Raw genomic sequence first — 24,539 nt, forward strand, 5'->3', positions numbered from 1 at the left:
CTCAAGACCCCTTGTTCCAGTATCAATGGATCCTGAAGCACCAGCTATACTGACTCCAGCTACTCTTCTCACCCAGAAAACTGGGAATCAACTGACGCCAAGTAGAGAGTACACTCATGGAAACATCTACCAAAAACAGTAGAAACGTGTACAACACTTAGCGGATTACTTCTGGAACAGATGGCGAAAGGAGTATCTTGTGATTCTTCAAGGAAGAAGAAAATGGCAACACCAGAAACCAAACTTGAAAAAAGGAGACCTCGTATTGATGAAGGAACAAACCGAAAGGATGGACTGGCCTATGGGGCTAGTTACAAAAGTTCTTCCCAGCAAGGATGGCAAGATCCGGAAGGTGGAGTTGAAGATCTCCAGGAAGGGTGAGACCAAAACGTTTGCAAGGCCTATCAACGAACTGATCCTGATACTGCCTGTTGAGAATGTTCCTGGCGGATGAACAGGACTGAACTTCCTTTTAAAGAACTTTGTTCCTCAGTTATGAAACAGGATTATCTCACTGTTTATATTGCATATTAACATGTTTTGTTTCAGGTTTTGCACTATATTTCATAGAAATTAGTTTATAGTGAAATCCCCCTAAGGGAATTTCAGACGGGGAGTGTGCTGTTCTCCTCACTTATCTGTATGTTATTCAGATGTTTTTATAACTGCATTGTTTACATTCATTCCTTGTTGTATTTATTACATGTATTCTTGCTGTGCTGCCATCTGCTGGCCAAGAGTTTAGACTCCCCTCCATTTTTGCATTTTTTGGTTCGTCCCTTAGTGGGTGTGTCTTATAGCCCAGTCTCCACGTCACTTCCTGTAGCAGGCATTCTTCATCCTGCTTCTGACTGGAGAAGTAGTGCTTGCTTGGGCTTATCAGAGTCATAATCTTCTGACCAGAAATTACAAGTGTCGGCAAGGTATCTTCTAGGAAAGCAGCAACAGCACAATATAACTACTATACTGCATCCGTGACTAAGCTGTATGTGAAGTTATTAAACTATGTTCTGCTCAATTTTCTACTCTACCTGACGCTTATTCTGGTTCCTGTCTGCCTCATATGCTGGAATACAAGGTAGGAAATCTCCAGTCAAGGCCCACTAGTCAGATAAACCTTCACTCGCCGCATGTGGGGACAGAACACAGTGTGCTAATTCTTTTTTACATAAATCTGATAGTACATTTGGATTAATGAATAATCTGACATTGTACACATGCACACATACTGAGATACACACAGATACACACACACCTTACATACATACATCTAATCATACACACAGACACATACTTTAAGGGCACTACTCGGCTCTTAAGGCCCTATTGCACGAAACGATTATCGGCCGTTGCGGCCGATAATCGTCTTGTGTAATAGAAGACAACGATTAGCCGACATGAACCATGTCACCTGATGGTAGCAGTTGTTTGTCTTTCAACATGTTGACAAATGACAAATATAGCAGCAATCTGCTGCCGTCGTCCCGTGGAATAGGAGCAGCAGCAGACCGATGCTATTTACATTGAAGGTTTCTAGTTTATTATAAATGTATGCAGTGTGCAGGTAGACCCTACATATAAGTATATACACTCTGTCTCATCTATGTGTTACTACATACAGTCTATACGCTTATCTGTACAGTCTACATACACACTGCATACATCTATAATAACATCTATAGGAAACTTCTAGAGAGCCAGCCATTAGTGTCTCTCTATAAACACAGATAGCCACACTACACACACACACACAGATAGCCACACTACACAGACACACACACACACAGATAGCCACACCACACACACACAGATAGCCACACCACACACACACACAAAGACATACACACACACACACAGATAGCCACACTAAACAGACAGCCACACTACACAGACACACACACAGCCACACTACAGACACAGATAGCCACACTACACACACACAGATAGCCACACTACAGACACAGATAGCCACACTACACACACACACAGCCACACTACAGACACACACAGATAGCCACACTACACACACACACAGATAGCCACACTACACACACAGATAGCCACACTACACACACACAGATAGCCACACTACACACACACAGCCACACTACAGACACAGATAGCCACACTACACACACACACACAGCCACACTACAGACACACACAGATAGCCACACTACACACACACAGATAGCCACACTACACACACAGATAGCCACACTACACAGACACAAGATAGCCACACTACACAGACAGACACAAGATAGCCACACTACACACACACAGCCACACTACACACACAGATAGCCACACTACACAGACACAAGATAGCCACACTACACACACACAGATAGCCACACTATATAGACACAAACATGCAAACACACACACACAGATGACAAGGATACACAAATATACAGACACACACAATGATCTACTTATGCACTTACTGACACACTGACTGCTTTATGCAGGAAGCTCCAGGGCCTCCATTAGTCTCCATCTCCACCATCATCTTCTGTGCAGCCTGCAGCCTCTCCCTCTTCTCCTCGCACCGACATCACACAGAGCAGCAGGAGAGGGGAGACATGACTCCTGGGGGGATGGAGGGGGCTGCTGCTGTGGCTTCTCTGTGCAGCTTTCAGCATGTCCCTGCTGCCACACAAGGGTTTGTTTACTGCAGGGAGGAGGGAGCCTCTGGTGACAGGCAGGAAGAGAGCCAATCAGGAGCTGATTAGGACCGGACCATACCACTTACAGTGCAGGGGGAGGGGGGGCCCATGGCTTTATAGTGGTGGAGTAAAAGAAGGGGCCCTACTGCCATTCTTTAATCACTAGAGCACCATGGAAGGCAGCTGAGGGCCCCCTGATCTCCTGATCACAGGAGAGGCTGAACAGGAGGCCCACCTCCAGCACAGGGCCCTTCAAAGGGGGCGGGCCCACCGGGGGATCCCCCGGCCCCCCGGTGGTCCAGTCCGACCCTGCTGATGTGTGAATAAAAACACACGTACTTCACTACGGATGCTGTGGGAAATCTCCTTTTTTTCTGAAGTTGGAAGCTCACACCTAGGATTGTGAGCAGACCTGCATGCATCCTACACAAACAATACAGGGATCGTTGATGCGGCCTGGCTGTTTAACTGTGCAGTTTAAAAGTACTGCAGGTGCTAAAGATTTCCAGGTATGAAAGGACCCTTATTGTTCTCGAGATAATATCTTACCAGTGTATGGACACATCACTTAACAGTTACAGGAATGGGCATCCAATGTATGACCTTATAGACAGTTGAAAATACTCATTTTTTTAAAAAGTACTCCGACGAAAATCTTTTCCTTTCAAATCAGCTGATTTCAGAAAGTTATATAAATGTGTAATCTACTTCTATTTAGGGATGGTCCGAACAGAGTTCGGTTCGGGTTCATACGAACCCGAACTCTCGGTAATGATTCCCGCTGTCTGCCCTCTCCGTGGAGAGGGTGGATACAGCGGGAGGACCGCCTGGAAAACTGGGATACAGCCATAGCCATAGCATAGCATAGGATGCCGAGCGTTCGGGTTCATACGAACCTCAGCAGTTTCGGACCATCCCTACTTCTATTTAATAAAACTCATGTCTTCCAGTATGTATCAGCTGCTGTATGTTCTGCAGGATATGGTTTATTCTTTCCATCCTGACACAGTGGTATCTGATGCCACCTCTGTCCAACTGTCCAGAGCAGCAGCAAATCCCCATAGAAAACCTCTTTCACTATTGTCTTGTATTTTAACTTTGGATTTAAAAGGCCATTCGGAATCATACATATAGATTCATTATAAAGACCAAAAAATAAGAAGAGAAACTCAAATGTTGTTTCAGCCATGCTTTATTTGAAGCATAGTCACAGCATTGTCTTAATAAGTTGAAGGCCCCTGAATGTTTACAGTATTACCAAGGATGGGAGTCACAGCCACGTTTTACAGAAGTACTAAAATAAATTAAACTTAATTGTTTGCTGCAGGAGGATTCACGCAATCCTGTAACCTCCTTCAGCGGAATAAGGGTTAACTACACATTTTGTTGCTCTAAAAATGTTCAAAAATGTACAAATTTTAAATGTGGGTTAAAAAGTGAAGTTTTAGAAGTTCTAATATATACAAATAATATAAAACTACACAATACATCAAAATGATGCTATAAAACAGTAAAAAACAAACTCAGTTTGTCCAAATTATAAAACACCTTTTTTTTCAACAAGTAAAAACTGTTAAGAAATTATATAGGCATCATTGCATCTCATAACTAAAAAGGAAGTACAATTTATTCTTTGGTAACCAAAAATTTAGCAGTTTTAGATATTTTAGATAAGAAAGACCTGTGGCGTTAAAATTCATATTGAGTGTAAATATATAAAGTTTACACAAATAGTTCTTTAGTGCAAGTTCTCAGTCTGAGAAAATATGTAGTGTTGCCAAAGAAACCTAAACCACAGCTGGCGACAACTGCGGCACAATGCACTGCAGGTACTATCTGTTACAGGAATGACACCCCTTGCAGCATGGCGGTATTACGCGTATACGGTGAGTTGTTTGTTTCACTGCAAACCTTAGGTTATATGTTTTCTATATAAATATCTAAGACTTTTCCATTTCTTAAGATGCTCTATAGTGTGATTGGTATGTAGTAGAAACTTGGGCACTTTGTTGTCATTGCGCTAAGTCCTACCAAGTTGAAACCTGGGCTTGTACCGCTGCACAGCAGCTGAAAATACACAAGGCATGTGACTCAACTACAAAATTAATAGTAAAGGAAAAGAAAAGTGAAAAACAGTACCAAAGGAATCACAATCCAGCAACTTGAATGGGTTAGTATGACAAGCCTTCTAGCAGCCCACCAATTGCACTCAATGTCAAAAGCACTGGTGGGAATTAAAGCAAGTCATGGCAGCAGTGCTTCTATGACCCACATTACCCTGTTTAGTAGATGCCACTAAGCTTGATACCCCTATTGCAAGACAGCCTTTCCAAATTACTACCTTGGCATCCTTTGAGAAAAATTCAGCTCCAACGTAGGCACTGGAATCTTTCCTCCTTCATACCTTTGTCTCCAACACTATCTGTTTTGCAGGTACTGCATACTAAGTCAACCGTGCTAAACGCTACCCTCACAGAGACTGCAGTGCTAAAGCATTTACTGTACAGATATCAAGTGCATGGCAATGAGCAACATCTCCTTTGCGATCATAGTTTTCTCAAAGCTCCCATAGGATTGGCTCCATAGAATGTCATTAAGCTCTGTCCACCAATGTCTTTTAGCCATTTTCTTCTACAGAACCATTGTCTTTCATCGGACTAACATCCATAAGTTTGCTCATCAAGTCTATGTGGACTCTAGCATTAGAATTGTCAGCATCTATAGAGTCATTCAGTTCGGAGACATTTCTTTGAAACCTGTCTACGCTCATTGTGCATCTTAGTGGCATCTTGGTAAAGCTGTTTTCTACAGGATCTGCCGTTTCTCCTTCTCCTTCACAAATCACTGTCATGGGGCTGCTCTGGAGACGGCTGCGGACATTGTACTTGCTGCTGGCTGCTGAGGGTGGTGTCCTGGAGCGGCTGTACCTGGTTCCGGAAACTGACATGCTCCGTGGCATCAGTCCCTCGCTCTTGGCCCATTCCTCCTGGGCTTTTCTGTTCTTATTTGGGGATGCCAATGTGGGGCTATCAGGGAATTCCAGAGAGGAGTCAGATCTTGACCGCTGAAACCTGGGGTCAGTGTGCTTTAGCATTTCTGCAGCAGACATGCGGGAACCACTCTCAGATCGGCTTCCTTTTTTCAATAACAGAGCTTTAAAGTTGTCGCTGCTTGTGCTCGATTTTCTAATGCTTCTTTGGATTGCTCCTGGCTGTTTAAATGAACTTATATTTGGAAGGTTTCCTGTCGGAGTGACCGGTGGGGATGGAGAGTGATTTCTGCCACGATCATCATCAGAATCCTTGCGGCCAAGAACCTTTTTTTTAGATCTTAAGGGAAAAACAAACAAACAATAAATATGGAGTTATTCAGAGAAGATGTAATAGTTACTTTCCAAAAATGTGAAATCCAGTTCAAAATTGTATGTTGAAAGTGCAGCTCCACTTAGCAAAGCAGAAGCCAACTGAATGGAAAATACTAGAAGTTATGGGTATGAAGATATATTATCATACCATATAAAATCCAATCTTAGAGAGAAGTTTTTATTTATAGGCCCGGGGAGAGGGTGATTAAAGGGGAACTCCGGTTGAGAAATAATTAACCCTGTCTTTGTTACATGAATTGGTCTGTTTGTCTGCAGAACATCCCGACACCCTGAAGCTTCTGAAAATCCTCATTGCCTGCTCCACTCTGTCTCCACTCCTCTGTCCTCCCCCTCTCTTTTGAGACAGAGGTCACGTAATCCCTGTCTCTTCTGTTACCAGGTAACTGTAACACCTCTTCTGTAACCTCAGCCTCTATTCTATCTATGCAGATAGACATACCTCCCAACCGTCCCGGATCCAGCGGGACAGTCCCGATTTCGGTGTCCTGTCCCGCAACGGGCCCCAAGTGTCCCGTTTCCCAAAACATACCTGTCCCTTTAACTGCGTCTGCTCCTGGTGAGCATTCGCAGATACGGGCTGTGCACAGCTTCCTCTAGTGGCCGGAAGCTGCATTCTGCTTCCGGTCACAAGAGGTCTCTCTCATCCCCTGCGTTCCCGCGCGGAGCAGGAGAGTGACGTCACCAGCAGAGCCGAGAGGAAGGAGACGTTGCCGGAGGGCTGAAGAACAGAACTGCAGTGAGTACGTCCTTATTCCAGGGATGGTGGGGGAGGCTAGCTGACAGGGAAGGTGTTGGACATAGTGAGGGGTCCCTGGGGGGTGCCGCAGTTACATGTGGGAGGGGGGTGCCGCTGCTGCCACACACTGACCACTGACTAGGGCTGGGCGACATTGGCCTAAATCAATATCGCGGTTTATCGCACATGTAGCCGCGGTAACGATAATTGAACGATAATTATGACACACCCCTTTTTGCAAACCACACCCACTTGCCGTGCCAAACTGGCGATATTTTGATAAAAAAAAAAGTTAAAAAGAACTCACTGAGCAGCAACCCATGGTTAGTCTATTATCATTATTATTATTTGTCATTATTAGGGGGTCTCAGCAGAGACCTGGACATGTGTATATACAGGTATACACCCTCTACAGGGTATACACAGGTCACAGAGGGATAGGTGTGTATGACTATATGGGGGGGATGGATTGGGGTGTATTACTATACAGGAGGTTGGGATCGGGTTACAGGACTATACAGGCAGCACATAGGGATAGGGGGCGGATAGGGGTGTATGACTATACAGGGAGGGCAGATAGGGGTGTATGACTATACAGGGATGGCAGACAGGGGTGTATGACTATACAGGGAGGGCGCACAGGGGTGTATGACTATACAGGGAGGGCGCACAGGGGTGTATGACTATACTGGGGGATAGGGGTGTATGACTATACAGGGATGGCGCACAGGGGTGTATGACTATACTGGGGGATAGGGGTGTATGACTATACTGGGGGATAGGGGTGTATGACTATACAGGGATGGCGGACGGGGGTGTATGACTACAGGGATGGCGGACGGGGGTGTATGACTATACAGGGATGGCGGACGGGGGTGTATGACTATACAGGGATGGCGGACTGGGGTGTATGACTATACAGGGATGGCGGACTGGGGTGTATGACTATACAGGGATGGCGGACGGGGGTGTATGACTATACAGGGATGGCGGACGGGGGTGTATGACTATACAGGGATGGCGGACGGGGGTGTATGACTATACAGGGATGGCGGACGGGGGTGTATGACTATACAGGGATGGCGGACGGGGGTGTATGACTATACAGGGATGGCGGACGGGGGTGTATGACTATACAGGGATGGCGGACGGGGGTGTATGACTATACAGGGATGGCGGACGGGGGTGTATGACTATACAGGGATGGCGGACGGGGGTGTATGACTATACAGGGATGGCGGACGGGGGTGTATGACTATACAGGGATGGCGGACGGGGGTGTATGACTACAGGGATGGCGGACGGGGGTGTATGACTACAGGGAGGGTGGATAGGGGTGTATGACTATACAGGGAGGGCGCACAGGGGTGTATGACTATACAGGGATGGCGGACGGGGGTGTATGACTATACAGGGGGGGCGGCCGGGGGTGTATGACTACAGGGAGGGTGGATAGGGGTGTATGACTATACAGGGAGGGCGCACAGGGGTGTATGACTATACAGGGAGGGCGCACAGGGGTGTATGACTATACGGGGGGGGGCAGGGGTGTATGACTATACGGGGGGGCAGGGGTGTATGACTATACGGGGGGTGGGCAGGGGTGTATGACTATACGGGGGGGGCAAGGGTGTATGACTATACGGGGGGGGCAAGGGTGTATGACTATACGGGGGGGAGATAGGGGTGTATGACTATACAGGGGGGCAGATAGGGGTGTATGACTATACAGGGGGGCAGATAGGGGTGTATGACTATACAGGGGGGCAGATAGGGGTGTATGACTATACAGGGGGGCAGATAGGGGTGTATGACTATACATAGGGGGGCGGACAGGGGTGTATGATTATACGGGGGGGCGGACAGGGGCGTATGACTAAACAGGGGGGGCGGACAGGGGTGTATGACTAAAAAGGGGGGGCATGACTATACGGAGGGGTGAAAAGGGGCGTGTAACTTTACAGGGGGCACATAGGGATGGCAGGCGGATAGGAGAGTATTATACAGGGAGGTGCATGCTGGTACCTGTAGTCCCCTCAGTAACAATACAGGGCTGTAACATAGGAGGAATGGATGTGCTGCAGCAGGCAGGATACCACACACAGCTATAAGTTATCCTGCCTGCTGCAGCCCATTATTCCTCCTATGTTACAGCCCTGTATTGTTACTGAGGGGACTACAGGTACAGCTGCTCCTACAGCTATGACATGCCGGCGTCACTACACACACAGCACAATAACATGTGCAGGGACGCCGGTATCAGAGAGGGAGGTGGAGGAGCAGCAGGGCCCAGGTGACAATCCCGCCCGTCTGAGCGCCCTCCCCCCACCCGTCCGGTCCCAGGCCCCGTCCCGCCGCACCTGTCCATCCATGCGCCCACCCGTCAAGTCCGGCGTCCCTGCACACACAGCACATTGACATGTGCAGCACTCGCCGGCCGGGGGGGGGGGGGTGGCTCGGACGGGACTGGTGCCGGGGAGGGCAATGTCAATGTGTTGTGTGTGCAGGGACGCCGGACGGGACCGGACTTGACGGGTGGGCGCATGGATGGACAGGTGCGGCGGGATGGGGCCTGGGACTGGACGGGTGAGGGTGCTCGGACGGGCGGGGGGAGCGTCGGGCGGCATTGTCACCTGGGCCCTGCTGCTGCTCCTCCACCTCCCGCTTTGATGCCAGCGTCCCTGTGTGCAGAGACGCCGGCATGTCAGTTGTATAGGAGCAGCAGAAAAAAAATACCGCAGATACCGTCCTGGCTAAGTTGAGGTCGGTTAACTGACGCCAGTGACGGTATCGGTATTTTTGCGGTATACCGCCCAGCCCTACCACTGACTGACACTGAAGGCCATCTGACACTCAGCAGCTGCGGCCTTCAGTATCAGTCAGTGGCCGCTGACAGGTCACATTCTCTGTCCCTTTCAAAGCCCTGAGCAGGCAGCTCACATACCGCCCAGCCCCCGAAGCTCTTATCTCCAGCCCCGCGGCACTGGCATTCATCTTCTCCCCTGCTTATCTTCTCCTCGCTGCTGATGAGGTCACCTGTCCGGGACAAGCAGGAGAGAAGAGAGTGCAGGGGCCGCGGGACTGGAGATAGGAGCTGGGGGGGCTGGGAGCTGTGTGTGAGGCTGTGCAAGTAGCCACTACTGGGGAGAAAGCCACTGCTGTGCTGCCATGTGAGTATGCTTTTCTATTTTTCTGGTACACAGGGGGTGCTTTACTTAGATAGATAGATAGACTATCTATCTACCTACCCATCTCCTACCTGTCTGTCTATCTATCTACCTACCTATCTATCTGTCTATCTCCTATCTATCTATCTATCTATCTACTATCTCTATAGTTGGAGATAGATAGATAGATGATAGATAGGAGATAGATAGAGAGATAGATAGATTGATAGATTATCTTCTCCTCGCTGCTGATGAGGTCACCTATCCGGGACAAGCAGGAGAGAAGAGAGTGCAGGGGCCGCAGGACTGGACATAGGAGCTGCGGGGGCTGGGAGCTGTGTGTGAGGCTGTGCAAGTAGCCACTACTGGTGAGAAATCCACTGCTGTGCTGCCATGTAAGTATGCTTTTCTATTTTTCTGGTACACAGGGGGGGCTTTACTTAGATAGTCTATCTATCTACCTACCTACCTCCTATTTATCTATAGATAGATAGATAGATAGATAGAGAAAGAAGTGTTTATTCCATCAACATGCAAAGCATTAACAAATAGTGCAGCACAGCAAACAGTCACAAACGCTACGTTTCGGCGAGTCAATCACCATTTTGAACTGTGAAAATGGCGATCGCCGAAACGTCGCGTTTATGACTGATTTAGGGGGCGTGTCTTGTTGTTTAGGGGCGTGTTTTGGGTGGTTAGGGGCGTGTCCATGTCCCTCTTTCCTCTCACCTAAAGTTGGGAGGTATGAGATAGATACTGTGTTTACTGCAAAGCAGAAGCAGATCGAGCCAGTGCTGGGCAGATACTACAAGACTCTTTGAGGTGCAAAGCATGCTGGGAAATGTACAGTAGTTTTCTGGAAAGGTGCCATGATGTCAAACAAATCCGGGGCTAGCAGCTGTGTAGACAAGTGGGAAAGGTGTAAATCGGTGGGTGAGTGCACCTATATGCTTTTTGTGCATTTTATTTTTTTATATAACAATAAAAATAACCTGCACTCCCCACCCCCATGCCGATATAGTGGTGCATTGTCCCCGCTGTACATCCAATTCCCTGTTCTGGGGTTGTGATGTTGCAGGCCCGATGACACGAACCCAGAATCCAAAAGTGGCTACAAAGCGGGAAGGGAGCAGTACAATACTGGTAGTAGCATGGGAACCAGGGAGGAGAGTATAGGTTATGGTTTTTAAGGACCCCCTCCCCGGACATGTAACCATTAACTTCCCTGCCCAGATAACCCCTTTAAGACACATAAAAAGCATAAAAAGTATGGATAATATATACCAAATTTCACCACTAGATGGCAGTAGAACACTAGACTGCCAATGACTTATACTGAAGGGTAGCAGATTTATGAAGATATCGCTTTATACTTTTTTTTTGTTGCTACATTATAAAAGCAATTAGGAATATATACTGAAGAGCCATTTTCTAATTACACCTTTTGGCCGCGTTCACACAGTGTATTTGTCCATTAAACAACACTGTTGTTTAACAGCACTGTTTAATTGCAGAGCAGTCTATAAAACCACGGCCGTAGTGTACACACCCTGTATACACTACGAGCGTTGTTCTCTGCGGCCACACAAAATAATTGACAGGTCTTTTTTGTGTGTCCGCTATTCAATCAACAGCAGCCATACAAAATAGCCTGTGTTCACAGTGTAAAGTACAGTTCCTGGCCGTCCTTTACATTGTGATCTATGGCAAATTGGAGTCCAGACACACCGGAATGTACTCACATTCGATTTAAAATAAAGTGTTCATCCGGCTGATATTGCAGTATTCAGCCAGCTGAACATGTCAAACATCGGCCGTTGGATGCGGCCTTGTCAAACAACGACCAATGTGACAGTACATGAACATGGCCTTTATGTTAAGCAACTCAGGCTGGATTGGAACTTCATGCAAAGTTCAGCACTTAGGGTTTAGCAATCCTGAACGTATGGGAGGAGGGCGGAGGCTGCATGACTATTTTCTGCAGAAGCAATGCTGAATCCTAGAATAAAAGAAACCCTTTAAGAGAAACTAAGCTGCAAAGTTAACAAGAACAGCACACAGACCATAGCCCTTTTTTCCAGTAATGTATGGGGTCTGGGTGCCCAGACTACATAGATATGAAGGGTCTTTGTGAGGGTCTTCAGTGAGACCATTGCTTTTTAGCTGTGCTATTACCCAGCACAATTAAAGTGATTGTATTGTTTGTGCGCCCATGGAAAGTGACAGCACAGATCTGAATAGCATATTTACCATCAACGCTGCTGTATGATCTGGCATCCAGCTCCCTGACTTTCCCATCCTGCTCTCCGGCTGTCAATCTTTCTGGAGGGGGGTGACGGTCTGATGATACAGCAGTGGCCGGAGGATGGGAAAGCAGGATAGCAGGATGCTTGATGGCACAGCAGTGCATTAGATACTGTATATATACACACTGCTTGTAATCTGGAAAGCGACAACACGAATATATGCATATCTGTGCTGTCAGTTTCCCTTTGCTATCAGCCATACAGTTTACACAGGAAGATGTGCAGCCAATAGAGATATATTTTGAAGCCTGTCCAAAAGATGTGATCAGCCAAGGATCAGACATTTTCCTGCTCCTCAGCTGGTCAATGTCTCTTTTACATGGGCCAGTTATAATCCGATGAAGCGTTTCTAGCAACTCTCCTGGCTGATAATTTCCCTGTGTAAAATATAAGTTAGGTCATACAGTTTAGATTATTGTGGCTGAATTTGTTAAAGTCAGTGAGACTGGCCATCGTACGTGTGTGCGGGCCTCCCAAGTCCTTAACGTCAGATACTGGGGGATAAAAGGAGCAGGCCTTTGGATTTAAGAGTGCAGAGTATAACAGACACCAAATACATGAGGCTCTGCCCAAAAGCTCTAGTAGAAATGAAAATTACCGGTTTAGCTTGCAGAGCAGAAATGTCATATGAGATATATAAGCGCTTATTAGCTTTGGGCCCTTCACATTCTATGGTTGGGCACCACTGCGAACCATGTGACCATTGAGCAGCTGTATTTCCCAGGAAGACCTGACACTTGGTATCTCCCTAGTTACAGGGGAACAGCAGGGGGCGCTACCACCAACATTCTCTTTGTCAGATTGTGTACATTCAAAATATGTGGTTCCCCAGTATTTTACCTGTCCCAGACAGAGCAAAGCACCCAGTTAGCTGAGGATCCAGAATGGGCCTTTGAACCAGTACAGCACTGAAGGATGAAAGTGGCCTTAGGACTTCAACTACTGTAGTGTACAAGGCTGTCATAGTGGTTGTGGCTGGCACAACCATTCTAGGTAAGCAAAATACCTAGAAGACAGTGGCTAAAACTCCTACACATAAAGTGCTGCTGCTTCTTTTTCTTTCGGTCTGAATTATAAATGCCAGTTGTATTGAGTAATAACACAGTGGATCACTTTCTTGGAATCTAACACTTTTTTTTGGGATACCGAATAGTGAAAAGCAATTATTACCTAAAATACAACCAACAGCAACGCAGCTGTGTAGTATCAGGGACGACTACATTTTAAGCAACATTTTGTATATGATTCAGCTATGTAAGATATTAAAATACAACAGTTCTGAAAATTTGACCCCGCGCCACATCCTAGAAATACTTTCCTAGAAATACTTGTCAGCTCATATGAAAGTTTACCATTTATGCTGACAATGGTGGGAAGGAGCCGGTCTAAGGTGGTGTGGTGAGTTAATACACATGGTTATTCATTAAATAATGATTTTACACTATAGTGAGTATAAAGAAGTACCTTATTGGTTTTTAGCACTGGAACAGATGGCCACCTTAAAAGGCGAAATAACAGATTGATACTTATCATACTGTTATCTGTTATCATAACAGATGGATACTTATCATCTTTTCGGTCTCCTTTCCCAGTTCTGAACCTGCTGCTTCCTGCTGAAAACTGTGTGCAAGCTGTTCTCTCAAGTCTTGATCTCCCTCCTCGCTTCCAAGATGGCTCATGTAAGCAGTGTCCCTAACCGGTTGTCTATGTACTCTGAAATGACGGGCGGGTTAATCTGAAGTCAAGTTGCTGGTGAACTCACTGTGATTAACCCTCCCGGCATAACAAAGTGCAGAGACAGATGGCCAGGGACACTGCTTACATGAGCCATTTCAAAAGATCTGTCTCCGAGGGAGACGGAGTGAACAGCTCACACTCAGTTTTCTGTGTCTTCAGCAGAAAGCAGCAAGCTCAGAACTGAGAGAAGGAGACAGAAAAGATAATGAAAGGAATGGTTAGTCTCCAGGAGGGGGAATGAGTCAACAAGTATTTTACCTGACCAGAATACGCATTTAAAGTGGTTGGCCTATTCAGACATATTAGGGAGCAGTGGCAGTGTGTGTGTGTGTGTGGGGGGGATGGGCTCAGTTCACATCCTCCTATCTTACATGCCATCCTCCTATCTCCCTTCAGGGTACCTAAAGTGAGTAACATAAGGGTTGTTCTATTATTTGAGCCTTTTTATTAACCACAAGAACTGTTAAGGCAGACACCTCTAAACAAAAATGAGGAAAAAAATATATAAGAGAACCAATACTGCATACCTAACGTGCACAGACATAAAAGTAAGCATTATTTTTTCAGTCTAAATGGAACTGCACATTTAACATACAGCTGTATGTAATAAATACAGAATATATAAGTAACCGATTCAATCTCCATCGTTGATGTAAAGGATCTGGAGCATCTGATTTGACATACAAAATATTTTTCACAGTCAAAACATGATGATTAATGAGAGGTAATGTTCTCCAAATGCATATCTAGCTGAGGGATACAAGTCCACAATGTTGTAACATAAGGGGTTTTCAATGATGTTGGAATGAGTTAGACATACAGTAATCCAACATTGGTTGTACACAGAGCTACGTGGGTCCTGTGTACAGTTCTACTTGCCAGGTTCTGCCATACTTGCCATGAGGCACTGGCGTTGAGGCTCTGTTCCCAACTGCGTTATACAACCAGCAGAGTGTAGAGGGGATATTGATTGGGAAGGGGGGGGGGGGTATTGAAGGAGGGGAATATTAGTAGATAAAAAATAAGAGAAAGAGAGAGACGCAGAATGAATAATTTTTTAACATCTTTTTCACAATGTGTACAAAACATTATCCAATTAGAAAAAAAATGATAGATGGGATAAGAATGATGGAAGCTGACACAATAAAAAAAATAGAAGAGGCTCATTAAAATGGCTTCTGATCAAATAACTGTGACTATGATATTACATACATAAACAAAGGTTGTTGCAGTGTAAACTGTGCTATTACCAATATCTGAGTATCTCATACATTACTGATCCATACTGGTACGCAAAATAAAATCATGGTCATGATATGAACATTAGATCACTTTTTACTGGCTTTATACTATAGTTACTATGTCAGTCTTTAGAATCTTGTGTAAAAGTGAATACATAGACAAACAGGAAAATCAGCACATAATCATAGATATTCCTAATCCTAAGTGTGACACATATGTAAAAGCAAAAAAAAAGTATATATGTAATAGTAAGAAGAACAACCAAAAGAGCACAGAAACTGAATGCCTTGGAATGTTATAATGGCAAGGTGGCAAGGGGAAATGGTCATAAGATGGGCATAGATATGGCAAAGAAGAGGAAACCTACCTATGGATGGCTGCAAACAGGTCCTCAGTGGTCCTAGGTCTTGTCGGAGTAAATACATCCTCATTGCCATCTATAGAATCATTAGCACAAGGAAGCGGTGAACTTGCAGCTTGTTTCTCAAAAACATCAGCTACAAACACAAAAAAATGTTACTGAAAAACTTGAATCTGAGAAAAGAAATTGTTAACAAAAAGCAAAAAAATAAACTGTTGGTCACATTGATATATGGTAAATCACATACAATCGGTGGAGATAAACATTAACGTATCATGTAAAAGTTTATATAAGAACAAAGAGGGCTGCTCTTACCATTATCTTCCTCCTGTAAGGTCTTTTGGTCATGGTTGCCACTCTCTTTCTTGTTATCTGAAATATGGACCTCATCAGACATTGTGGCCCAGAGATCTTCCTTTTCGTGAGGTGCAATATCTAAAACTTGGGATTGCCTGAAAAATCTATTATCTTCTTCAACTTCGCTAAGAGACAAACTAGCTTCCCTCGCTTGGCAACCCAAACCAGCAGTCTCCTCTGAATTGTTCTCCTCAGCTATACGATCATTTACCTCCTCGTAATGTTCGCTTACAGAATCCCTTTCGGAGGGTTTTGGCATGCTTCTCACATTTTCATTGACTTGAGCTATTTTTTCTGCTGCCAAATCAAGCAGCGGAGGTGGAACGATAAGGAACAGTTTGGGCTTCTTTGAAACAGGAGGAGGCTTCTTGTTGGGAGATTTATTTGGTGTAATTTGGGAAGGACTTGGTTTCTTTTCTGGAGATGACATTTCGGACAGAATAGTTTTGTTTCCATTGTATGCTGAATTCCGATAGTCTTCTTCTCTGTATTCTAGGTTTGTTGTCTCACTAGTTGTAAATGTATCTGAACAGCTCTGAGAAGCAGAGTATTGTAGCTGCTTGCTCGGCAAGTTAGAATTTCTATTTTCTTTGACGCTTACGCTTAATCTGGAATCTAGAGAAGCAGATGGCTCTAATGATGGCCGTGAAAATAAGGGTGACGTCTCATTGTGACGTACGAGATGTAGCACCTGTTCAGTTATTTTTTCGTTCTCCAGTTGTGAGGATTTTTTAACAGACCTTAACTGTATCATTTGCAGTGCCTGAGCAGTAACTAGGGGAGTATTTGGCCGCATCAAGTCTTGTTTGTTGTGGAGGCTATTACAATTGCCACCGTCCTCTTTTCCTTGTGTTATGCATTCAGTTGTATGTTTCAGTGCTTTTGTGTTTAGCGGTGGGGGAATTGAAGGGGCTTTGGAGTGGAGGATGGGTAAGGGAGGTGGGAGTGGAGGACAAGTCACAGGTGCACAGTTATCAGTTTTGGAACGTGAAACCCACAGATTGTCCTCAGTCGACTGCAACACTGCAACCTCTGGTGGTGGAGGTGGAAAATGTGGAGATGGTGGCAAAAAACCCTGGTCTTCCACAGGTGGAGGTGGTGGATCTGGTGTAAGGGGAGGAGTCGGAGAAGATGGCAGGATGAAATTAGTTTTTTTGATGGTCTGCTGTACGGAGTCTGATGTGTTTGACGAAAGAGATGTCGATGATGAAGAAATGGAAATAGACGAGATCAGAGATGATCTTCTTTCAGGCACTTTGGGTTTTGTTTTGCTCCTCCCACTTCCTGGCGACATGTTTCTTAATAGAAGCGGTACAGGTGTCAGATTGGTCGGTGTATTTGATTGGCTTGAATACCCACTAGACGGTGACGTCACTCTGCAAGCCTTTTCTGGAGATGCATTGGTCTGCTTGGCGATTTCAGTGTGTATCTGTTGAGTGACAGTTCTTGCACTATAACCATTAGTTGATTTATTAGGAGAATAAGTTTTAGGTTTTGGTTGGTCGTCGACGTAGTAGCTCCAGTGATCAGCATACTCAGACTTTATACTACTTGTATCACTCTGTGAAGGGGTAACAGGACAAATGGAGTACACATTGGGAGCGGTGGCAGACATGTTACTACTGCTTGCGCTTACTGTACTTTGACTGCGAGAACGCAATACCCAGGGATCTTCATAGTCACTGCAAGGGCTCTGAGATGGTGAGCCACTACTATTATTCTTCAAGTTTAGTTGCAGGGAGTGCTGAAGAGTAGCAATAAGCTTTTCATTCAGTACCTGCCCATTTGGCTGAAGACTTTTCTTACTTTGCCGTCTAAGAGAATCGGTTCGAGAAGGCGGAGGGGGAGGCTTTTTCGGCTTTTTCAATGATATGCTGCGAGTTAGAGATTTATCGCTATAGCTCGACTTTTCATCCATATTTAGGGCCTCTTTCTTATCAAAGATATTAATGACACTGTTCTGGGGGGTCTGAAGGCCATTGTAATAATTCTGATTTCCTGGACCTACCCCAGAATCCAAGTGCATTGACGTGTAATAGCCATCATGGTCTATAGAGTAAAGTGAGCTAGAATCTGCTTTTCTATCTGAGCTACTGGTGCTCATATTACTCACAGGAGAGCTGGAAACTGCAGATGATGCTTTTCTTAGAGGAGCACAAGTGTCATTTTCTCTAATTTCCGATGACCACTGGTCAGCACTGTTAATGCTGCTGGTTATGCTACCATTTCTTTGCCGCCCCTCAGCTGAGTAGCTTGAATCACTGCGGGTATCACTATCCTGTGCAGGGCTATTAAAGGCATCATTCACTTTGTAAGCCATGGTTTGGGAACCACTTTTCATGCTGTTTGTATTGTTCAGGGATGCTGCATGATCACTCAGAGAAATTATGGTTATGGCACTAGGGGAGTGTGTATCAGAGGTTTGGGATTGGTGAGTGGAACTGCTTTCACTCCAGTTCCCACTAGAGGAGTGGTGTTCATCTTTAAGGTTCACATGATCCCTGCGTACACTTTTCTTATGGGAAGATGAGCTGCGGGATATTCCTTTGCTTTCCAGATGTCCGGTGCTCTGTGAGGTATGAATGGCAATAACCTCTGAGGAAGATGACAACATGGCATTTGGGATGATACTAGTTGAATATGCAGCATGAGGGGAAACCATACATGCTGGATTAGAAAATACTTCTCTTTCCGAGCCTCGGACTTCTTGTGACTTTGGCCTCTGTAGTGTGCCCGTTCTGTGGCCATTCCTCAAGTGAACAACACTGTCATCAACTTGTAATTTGCTTAACTGGCGTGGCAATGTTGTGTAGGAATCCTCCACATGGCTGGAACCTTCCGACTTTTGCTCTAGAGATTGTATAGACACCCTGGCACCTGTTCTTGGCAAACTTCGGAAATGCAGGTCACCATTCAAACGTGGAGTATATCCAGTAGAGTCACTGAGTGAAGACATGTTTCCTGATGAATTAGACATGAGAGCCGCTAAGCCTTGTCCTTTCTGGGCTCTGATTCTTCGGACAGAGGGGGGCACTATCTTTATCTCATCGGTCTGGCAGCTGAAGTCCCTGGTTTCTGACCTCTGCGTGGGAGAGCGGCATGGCTCTATATCATCCAGTGCATTGTAACTCTCAGGAATGTGCATCGAATGTCCTCGAAAACCTGTCTGCCCCACACTTGCTGTTGGATTAAAAGATCAAAGATTAGTCCACTGATAATAGAAAGGTTACGGATATACAGTTGTATCATTTACAAATATTGGGACAGATCTATGGAAATATTTGACTTTGGTTAACTTGCACAAAACTTAAATTAATAGCAAACTCTAGTCACTTACATTGCTTCATTCTTCAGTCTTTTGCTAATTCAGTCTTTACAGCGCATATTCTGCTTATTTGACACCTGGCAAGAGTAGTCTTTACACCAGGTACTGTACAGTAGTCTAATATAGAAAAATCTATATTTCCCTAACTGCAATGCAGCAGAGAACACGGATCTCAGCTTGAGTTGTGACTGTCAACATAGAATTGACTAATTTCAAGTAAGAACCAGGAAAATTGTATATGCAACGGGTAATAAAAATGGACAGTGTAACTATTATCTTTAGCGGTTGGAAGGTTACACTGTCAAAACCTAATCCAGGCGTGTGACGGAGATGGATTTCTTCGGGCAGTGCCGTTGTATACAATGCAATCAACTGCACTAACAGAACAATTCTGTCTCTGGCGCACGCCTGCATCAGGAGCATGGCTGCAGGATTTTGACAGAGTAACCTGCTGCCCGCAAGATTTTAGTAACACTTTAAAATCCATATACAGAGCCAGGTACTGAAACAATTTTGTCTGAGCTTTTTTAATAGCATGTAGAGATATGTTTTAGAGCAAGCCCACAAACCGTTGAAACCATAGACAGGACTTTTCTTTCTTCAGATGCATAGGATAGGCATCTGGGCATGCTTGATGACCTTTATAAAGGTCATTCTACATAAAGGAGGAACGTTGAGTTGTGAGCAGCAGTTATTGTGTGTACAGTACCTCTGCTATCTATATACTGGTGTCACCTGTTACTGTACTTCTGTCTGTGTTGATAAGAAAGGCACTGCTGGCAATCTAAAGGTGGCCATACATTTTCAATAACTGATGGCTAAAAGGTTACTTCTCATGCCCGCTGCCTATCCTCCTCATATACAAGAATGTTTGGCGCAGGCAAACGTTATTGGGTTCTCTATGGAAGGGCTAAGCTGTGGCGAGAGAGCTTTCACTGTGGCTTATATCTACCTGGGTTGGGCATTGAGTTTTTATTATTCCATTTCCCCTATCACCACTGACATCATCTGTCAGTGGTCATTTGGTAGAGCTCTATACACCATAGATTGACGTTCAAACTCGACACGAGTGGCAGGTACGGCCAACTATACTGTGAGGGGGACCTTGAAGAGATTGTGCAGGCTTAAAAAGACATGGCCACTTTACTCCAGAAACAGTACCACTATTGTCTCCAGTTTGGGTGTGGTTTTGCAACTGAAAACCAAAATGTTTTTCAAATCCTGGATAACCCCTTTAAAGGAGAAGTTCGGCGAAAATTTTTATTAAAATATTGTATTGCCTCCCAAAAGTTACACAAATTACCAATATACACTTATTACAATAAATGCACATAAAGTGCTTTTTTCCCTGCACTTACTACTGCATCAAGGTATCACTTGCTGGATAAAATGGTGATGTCACGACCAGACTCCCAGAGGTGTGCGGCTGCTGAAGAGGATGATGGCAGGAACACAGGGCACTGGAGGGACACTGAGCATCCCTCTGCCATCATGCTCTCCAGCAGCCACAGCCCGCACAGCTTTGGGAGTCCTGAGTGACATCGCCTTGATGAAGTAGTATTGATGCAGTAGTAAGTGCAGGGAAAAAAACACTTTATGTGCATTTCCTGTAATAAGCGTATATTGGTAATTTGTATAACTTTTGGGGGGCAATACAATACTTTAATAAAAAATTTTGCCGGACTTCTCCTTTAAGTCTCAGCTTAATTTTAGACCTAGTGTCCATAATGGAAACTGCAGCACTTCAGGATTATTTCAATATATATATATGGTAAAATATGAATTTTAAGGGAACCAATCAGCACAATTGTGCTGATATGGTACCCTGCTGCACAGCATAGCTCTGCTGTGCAGCTCCCAGAAGCTACCAGCCGCAGCAGTAGCTTTACAGAGGGAAAAAAAGTAGTTTTATTCCCCCTACACAATGATAGGAGAGGGGTGGCAAATAGTCATCTGGGTGAGGAGCCACCCATGACTAATCACAGCTCTTTGCCTGTCCACAGACTTTGAAGGGATGATTGACAGGCAGTGGCCTCTCTGTCTGACAATCATCCCCGCAGAGCACGCTGACTTTCAGAGAGCCGTGACTAGTCACAGGCGGCATCCTACCTTGATGACCAGTTACGGACCCTCTCCTGTCATAGCGTCGATGAATAAAACTACTTTTTCACTGCTGCAAAGCTACCGCCACAGCCGAGGCTGGTAGTTTCAGGAAGCTGAACAGCAGAGGTATACTGTACAGCAGGGAATCATATCAGCAGAATTGTGCTGATTGGTTCCCTTTGAAAGTGACTGTACCACCAGGCCCAGGCTAAAGCACTGGAGGGGAGCCGACCCATCCTAAGTGGGAAGAAACTCCAGCCCCTCCATGACGTGACTCCATTAGAATCAATGGAACCCTATCATAGAGGGGCTAGGGTTTCCTCCCACTAAGGGTGGGTCGGCCCGCCTCCAGTGCTTCAGCCTGGGCCTGGTGGTACAGTCACTTTAATGACACATTCCTTTAAGAAATGCAAGAAAGCTGGAGAGTTACTTGACAATGCACTTAAATGATAAAATAATTTAAACTGTGCACAACGGTGTTCCATTGATCTGATGACACGCTGGTTAAACCAAACCACAAAGAATAGCAATAATACTATCCAATACATTCAGCATAAATACAACATACATCTTAATGGTTAGTTGTACACCACTGCATGCAAGGAAATTAGTTTCCAGTTTTTATTAATAAATATATTAATCAATAAATCTGAACATATGACGGTAAATCTCAACTTCAGATGGAGCAGGTGGAACTGATTTTTTTTTACACTTTTCAGCAAAAATAAGTGGGTAGAGAATGGATTCTTTGTGGGTTGTTGCTACAAACTACGTCTGTACACACATAACAGCAACAACCACCTCATGCTCAGCACATACAGAAAATTACAAAATCACACCACTAAGTATACGGTGATAACGCCGACACAGACACCAGTGCTCGCCATGCCGTGTACGGTATATGGAATGTGCTAGATTACGTACAGCAGAGTTAATGCAGCACATTACCCGACAGTTGCGGTGGCATTCAGTGCACTATTAGTGGTAGCAGGGTACAGAAGGTATTGTTATTAAGAAGACTGTACAATGTAAAGGAACAGGTCTAATACTTCATTATAAGTGGTTAGTAGATTGTTCCCGCCGCCACAAGTGTCACCTCTTGTAAGGCTATCAGACTGTATTGTTTGATGGGTGGCTGAAGATGTAATTCAACTGGTAGTGGTGAGCAATGAGGATGATGGCTGCTGGTGGAATACAGTTCTGATGAGCCATACCTAGCTCCTTTTGTATGTTGTCTGGGACGCCTGTTATAGTCTTTCTCCTTTTGACTTTCTTCGGACGTCTTACCACAGTGTCAGTATGAATAAGAGACCGCCTGAAGTCGGCTTGGCGGTCGAAATTCTCCCCTGATATAGAGTAGTAGAACAAGCAAGGCAGCATTAATTCCAAGCACTCTAACATCATGCATCTGTTACCCCTAAATTATTGAGACAATAACGCAGAAGGTATTAATGATGATGTTAGTAGAAGTATTACAGCAGAGGAGTACATAAAAGGTACATAATGTCACAATAGGGTTCCCGCAGTATAGTATGACCTGTTGGTGGACGAAGGACATACTGTACCATACAAATACTATTGAAAATATAGCACTAAAGTATTCATGTAGATATCATTATAATAATAATAATATCTAAGTAATAATGAAAAAAAAAATCCCATAAAACACATAAGCAGCAAACCTTCTAGTATTTGGTGCAGTTCCAGTAAAGAAAAAAATAAATGGATTGCTATAAAAAATAAAATATAATTTGCACATTTTTGTGGTTGTTTTTAAAGGCATTGTGAGAAGTTCATAGAAGTAAGTTCATAGAATTCAGATACAGGATTGCCAGAGGTCCCTTAGACTTGCAATTCTAGGGGAAGTATAGAATTCTATTCTATATTTCTGACAATTCCATATACCACCACTTTAGCAGCAGGCTAAGGACTTGTCAGGAAGTTTGAATGTGGACTTCGACACCAAGGCAGAATGGTAGGGGATACACCAGAGAGAAAAAAAAGTTTTCAACTGGTGTGAGAAAGTTATACAGATTTGTAAATTAATTATATTTAAAAATTTCCAGTCTTCCAGTAGTTATCAGCTTCTGTATGTCCTGCAGGCAATAATGTATTCTTTCCAGTCTGACGCAGTGCTCTCTGCTTCCATCTCTGTCCGTACTGGGAACTGTCCAAGCTTTCAATGGGAATTTGCTACTGGTCTGGGCAGCACCTGAGCATCTAGAGCACTGTGTCATACTGGAAAGAATACACCACTTCCTGCAGGACATACAGCCGCTGTTAGGTACTGGAAGACTTCAGTTTTTGAAATAATGTTTAAATCTATTAAAACTTTCTAACACCAGTTGACTTAAAAACATTTTTTTTTCAGGGTAGCTTCACATGTACCGTATCGCAGCGGATTTGATGGTGCGGATCCGCAGCAGATTTGATCTAAATTACTGAACACAGCATAAAATCTGCTGTGGATCCTGTACGTGTGAACACACCCTAAAAGCAATAAAAAAAAAAACAAAAAAAAACAAACAACAAATGAGTAAAAGAGTAGGCCTAATTGTTTTCAGCTGAAGAGAATAGATCAAAAACTGCACCAAACCAAGTGGAAGCTTCTTAACTGCTCAATGTGAATCACTTGCGTTTGAAAACCACTGGTCTTAATTCCACAATATATGTACATAATAGAACCTTATTGTGACAGTGAGGTCTTAAGAGTTAATACTGAATCCTGAATAACAGTGAACTATCAGCCTGTGTGCACTTCAGCCACGTACTTCCCACAGAGCCTTAATCCTCATGCATTTCGCTGCAGCACCCTTCATTAAACATGAAGTCTATACAAAACATGCAATGAGTAACATCAAGCACCATCACAGCCGCATGCATACAACCTAAACACTAAAGGGTTAACTGCCCAATAACCAGCTAGATCAAAAAACCTGTACTAGACTTATGGTGCGTTTATACAGAGAGATTTATTTGACAGATTTTGGAAGCCAAAGCCAGCACTGGATTTGAAAAGAGGAGAAATCTCAATATTTCCTTTATGACCTGTTCCCTGTTTATAGTCTGTTCCTAGCTTTGGCTTCAAAAATATGTCAGAGTAAACGCACCATTAGGCAATGTACGTTTTACATTCAATAAAATTAAT

General features: G+C 44.4%; 2 protein-coding genes across 6 annotated transcripts in view; both read right to left on the minus strand.

Annotated features, from left to right (window-relative positions):
* Positions 1–2,536, minus strand: part of HEBP2 (heme binding protein 2) — a 50,613-nt gene extending 48,077 nt beyond the window's left edge. The window contains exon 1 of the mRNA XM_069973748.1: positions 2,451–2,536. The gene's annotated coding sequence lies outside the window, so the exon portion shown is untranslated. The remainder of the gene's footprint in view (positions 1–2,450) is intronic.
* A 1,310-nt stretch (positions 2,537–3,846) lies between these two features.
* Positions 3,847–24,539, minus strand: part of NHSL1 (NHS like 1) — a 157,507-nt gene continuing 136,814 nt past the window's right edge. For 3 of the 5 annotated variants that reach the window (XM_069975014.1, XM_069975015.1, XM_069975018.1), the window contains exons 5-8: positions 22,606–22,737; positions 15,922–19,143; positions 15,613–15,742; positions 3,847–6,001 (exon numbers count right to left, since the gene is read on the minus strand). In XM_069975014.1, the coding sequence (XP_069831115.1) occupies positions 5,290–6,001; positions 15,613–15,742; positions 15,922–19,143; positions 22,606–22,737 (4,196 nt within the window). In that variant the 3' untranslated portion in view covers positions 3,847–5,289. The remainder of the gene's footprint in view (positions 6,002–15,612; positions 15,743–15,921; positions 19,144–22,605; positions 22,738–24,539) is intronic. The other 2 variants (XM_069975016.1, XM_069975017.1) reach the window with 1 other exon arrangement.

Source organism: Dendropsophus ebraccatus, chromosome 6 (assembly GCF_027789765.1).
Source record: "Dendropsophus ebraccatus isolate aDenEbr1 chromosome 6, aDenEbr1.pat, whole genome shotgun sequence".
Classification (NCBI taxonomy): Eukaryota; Metazoa; Chordata; class Amphibia; order Anura; family Hylidae; genus Dendropsophus; species Dendropsophus ebraccatus.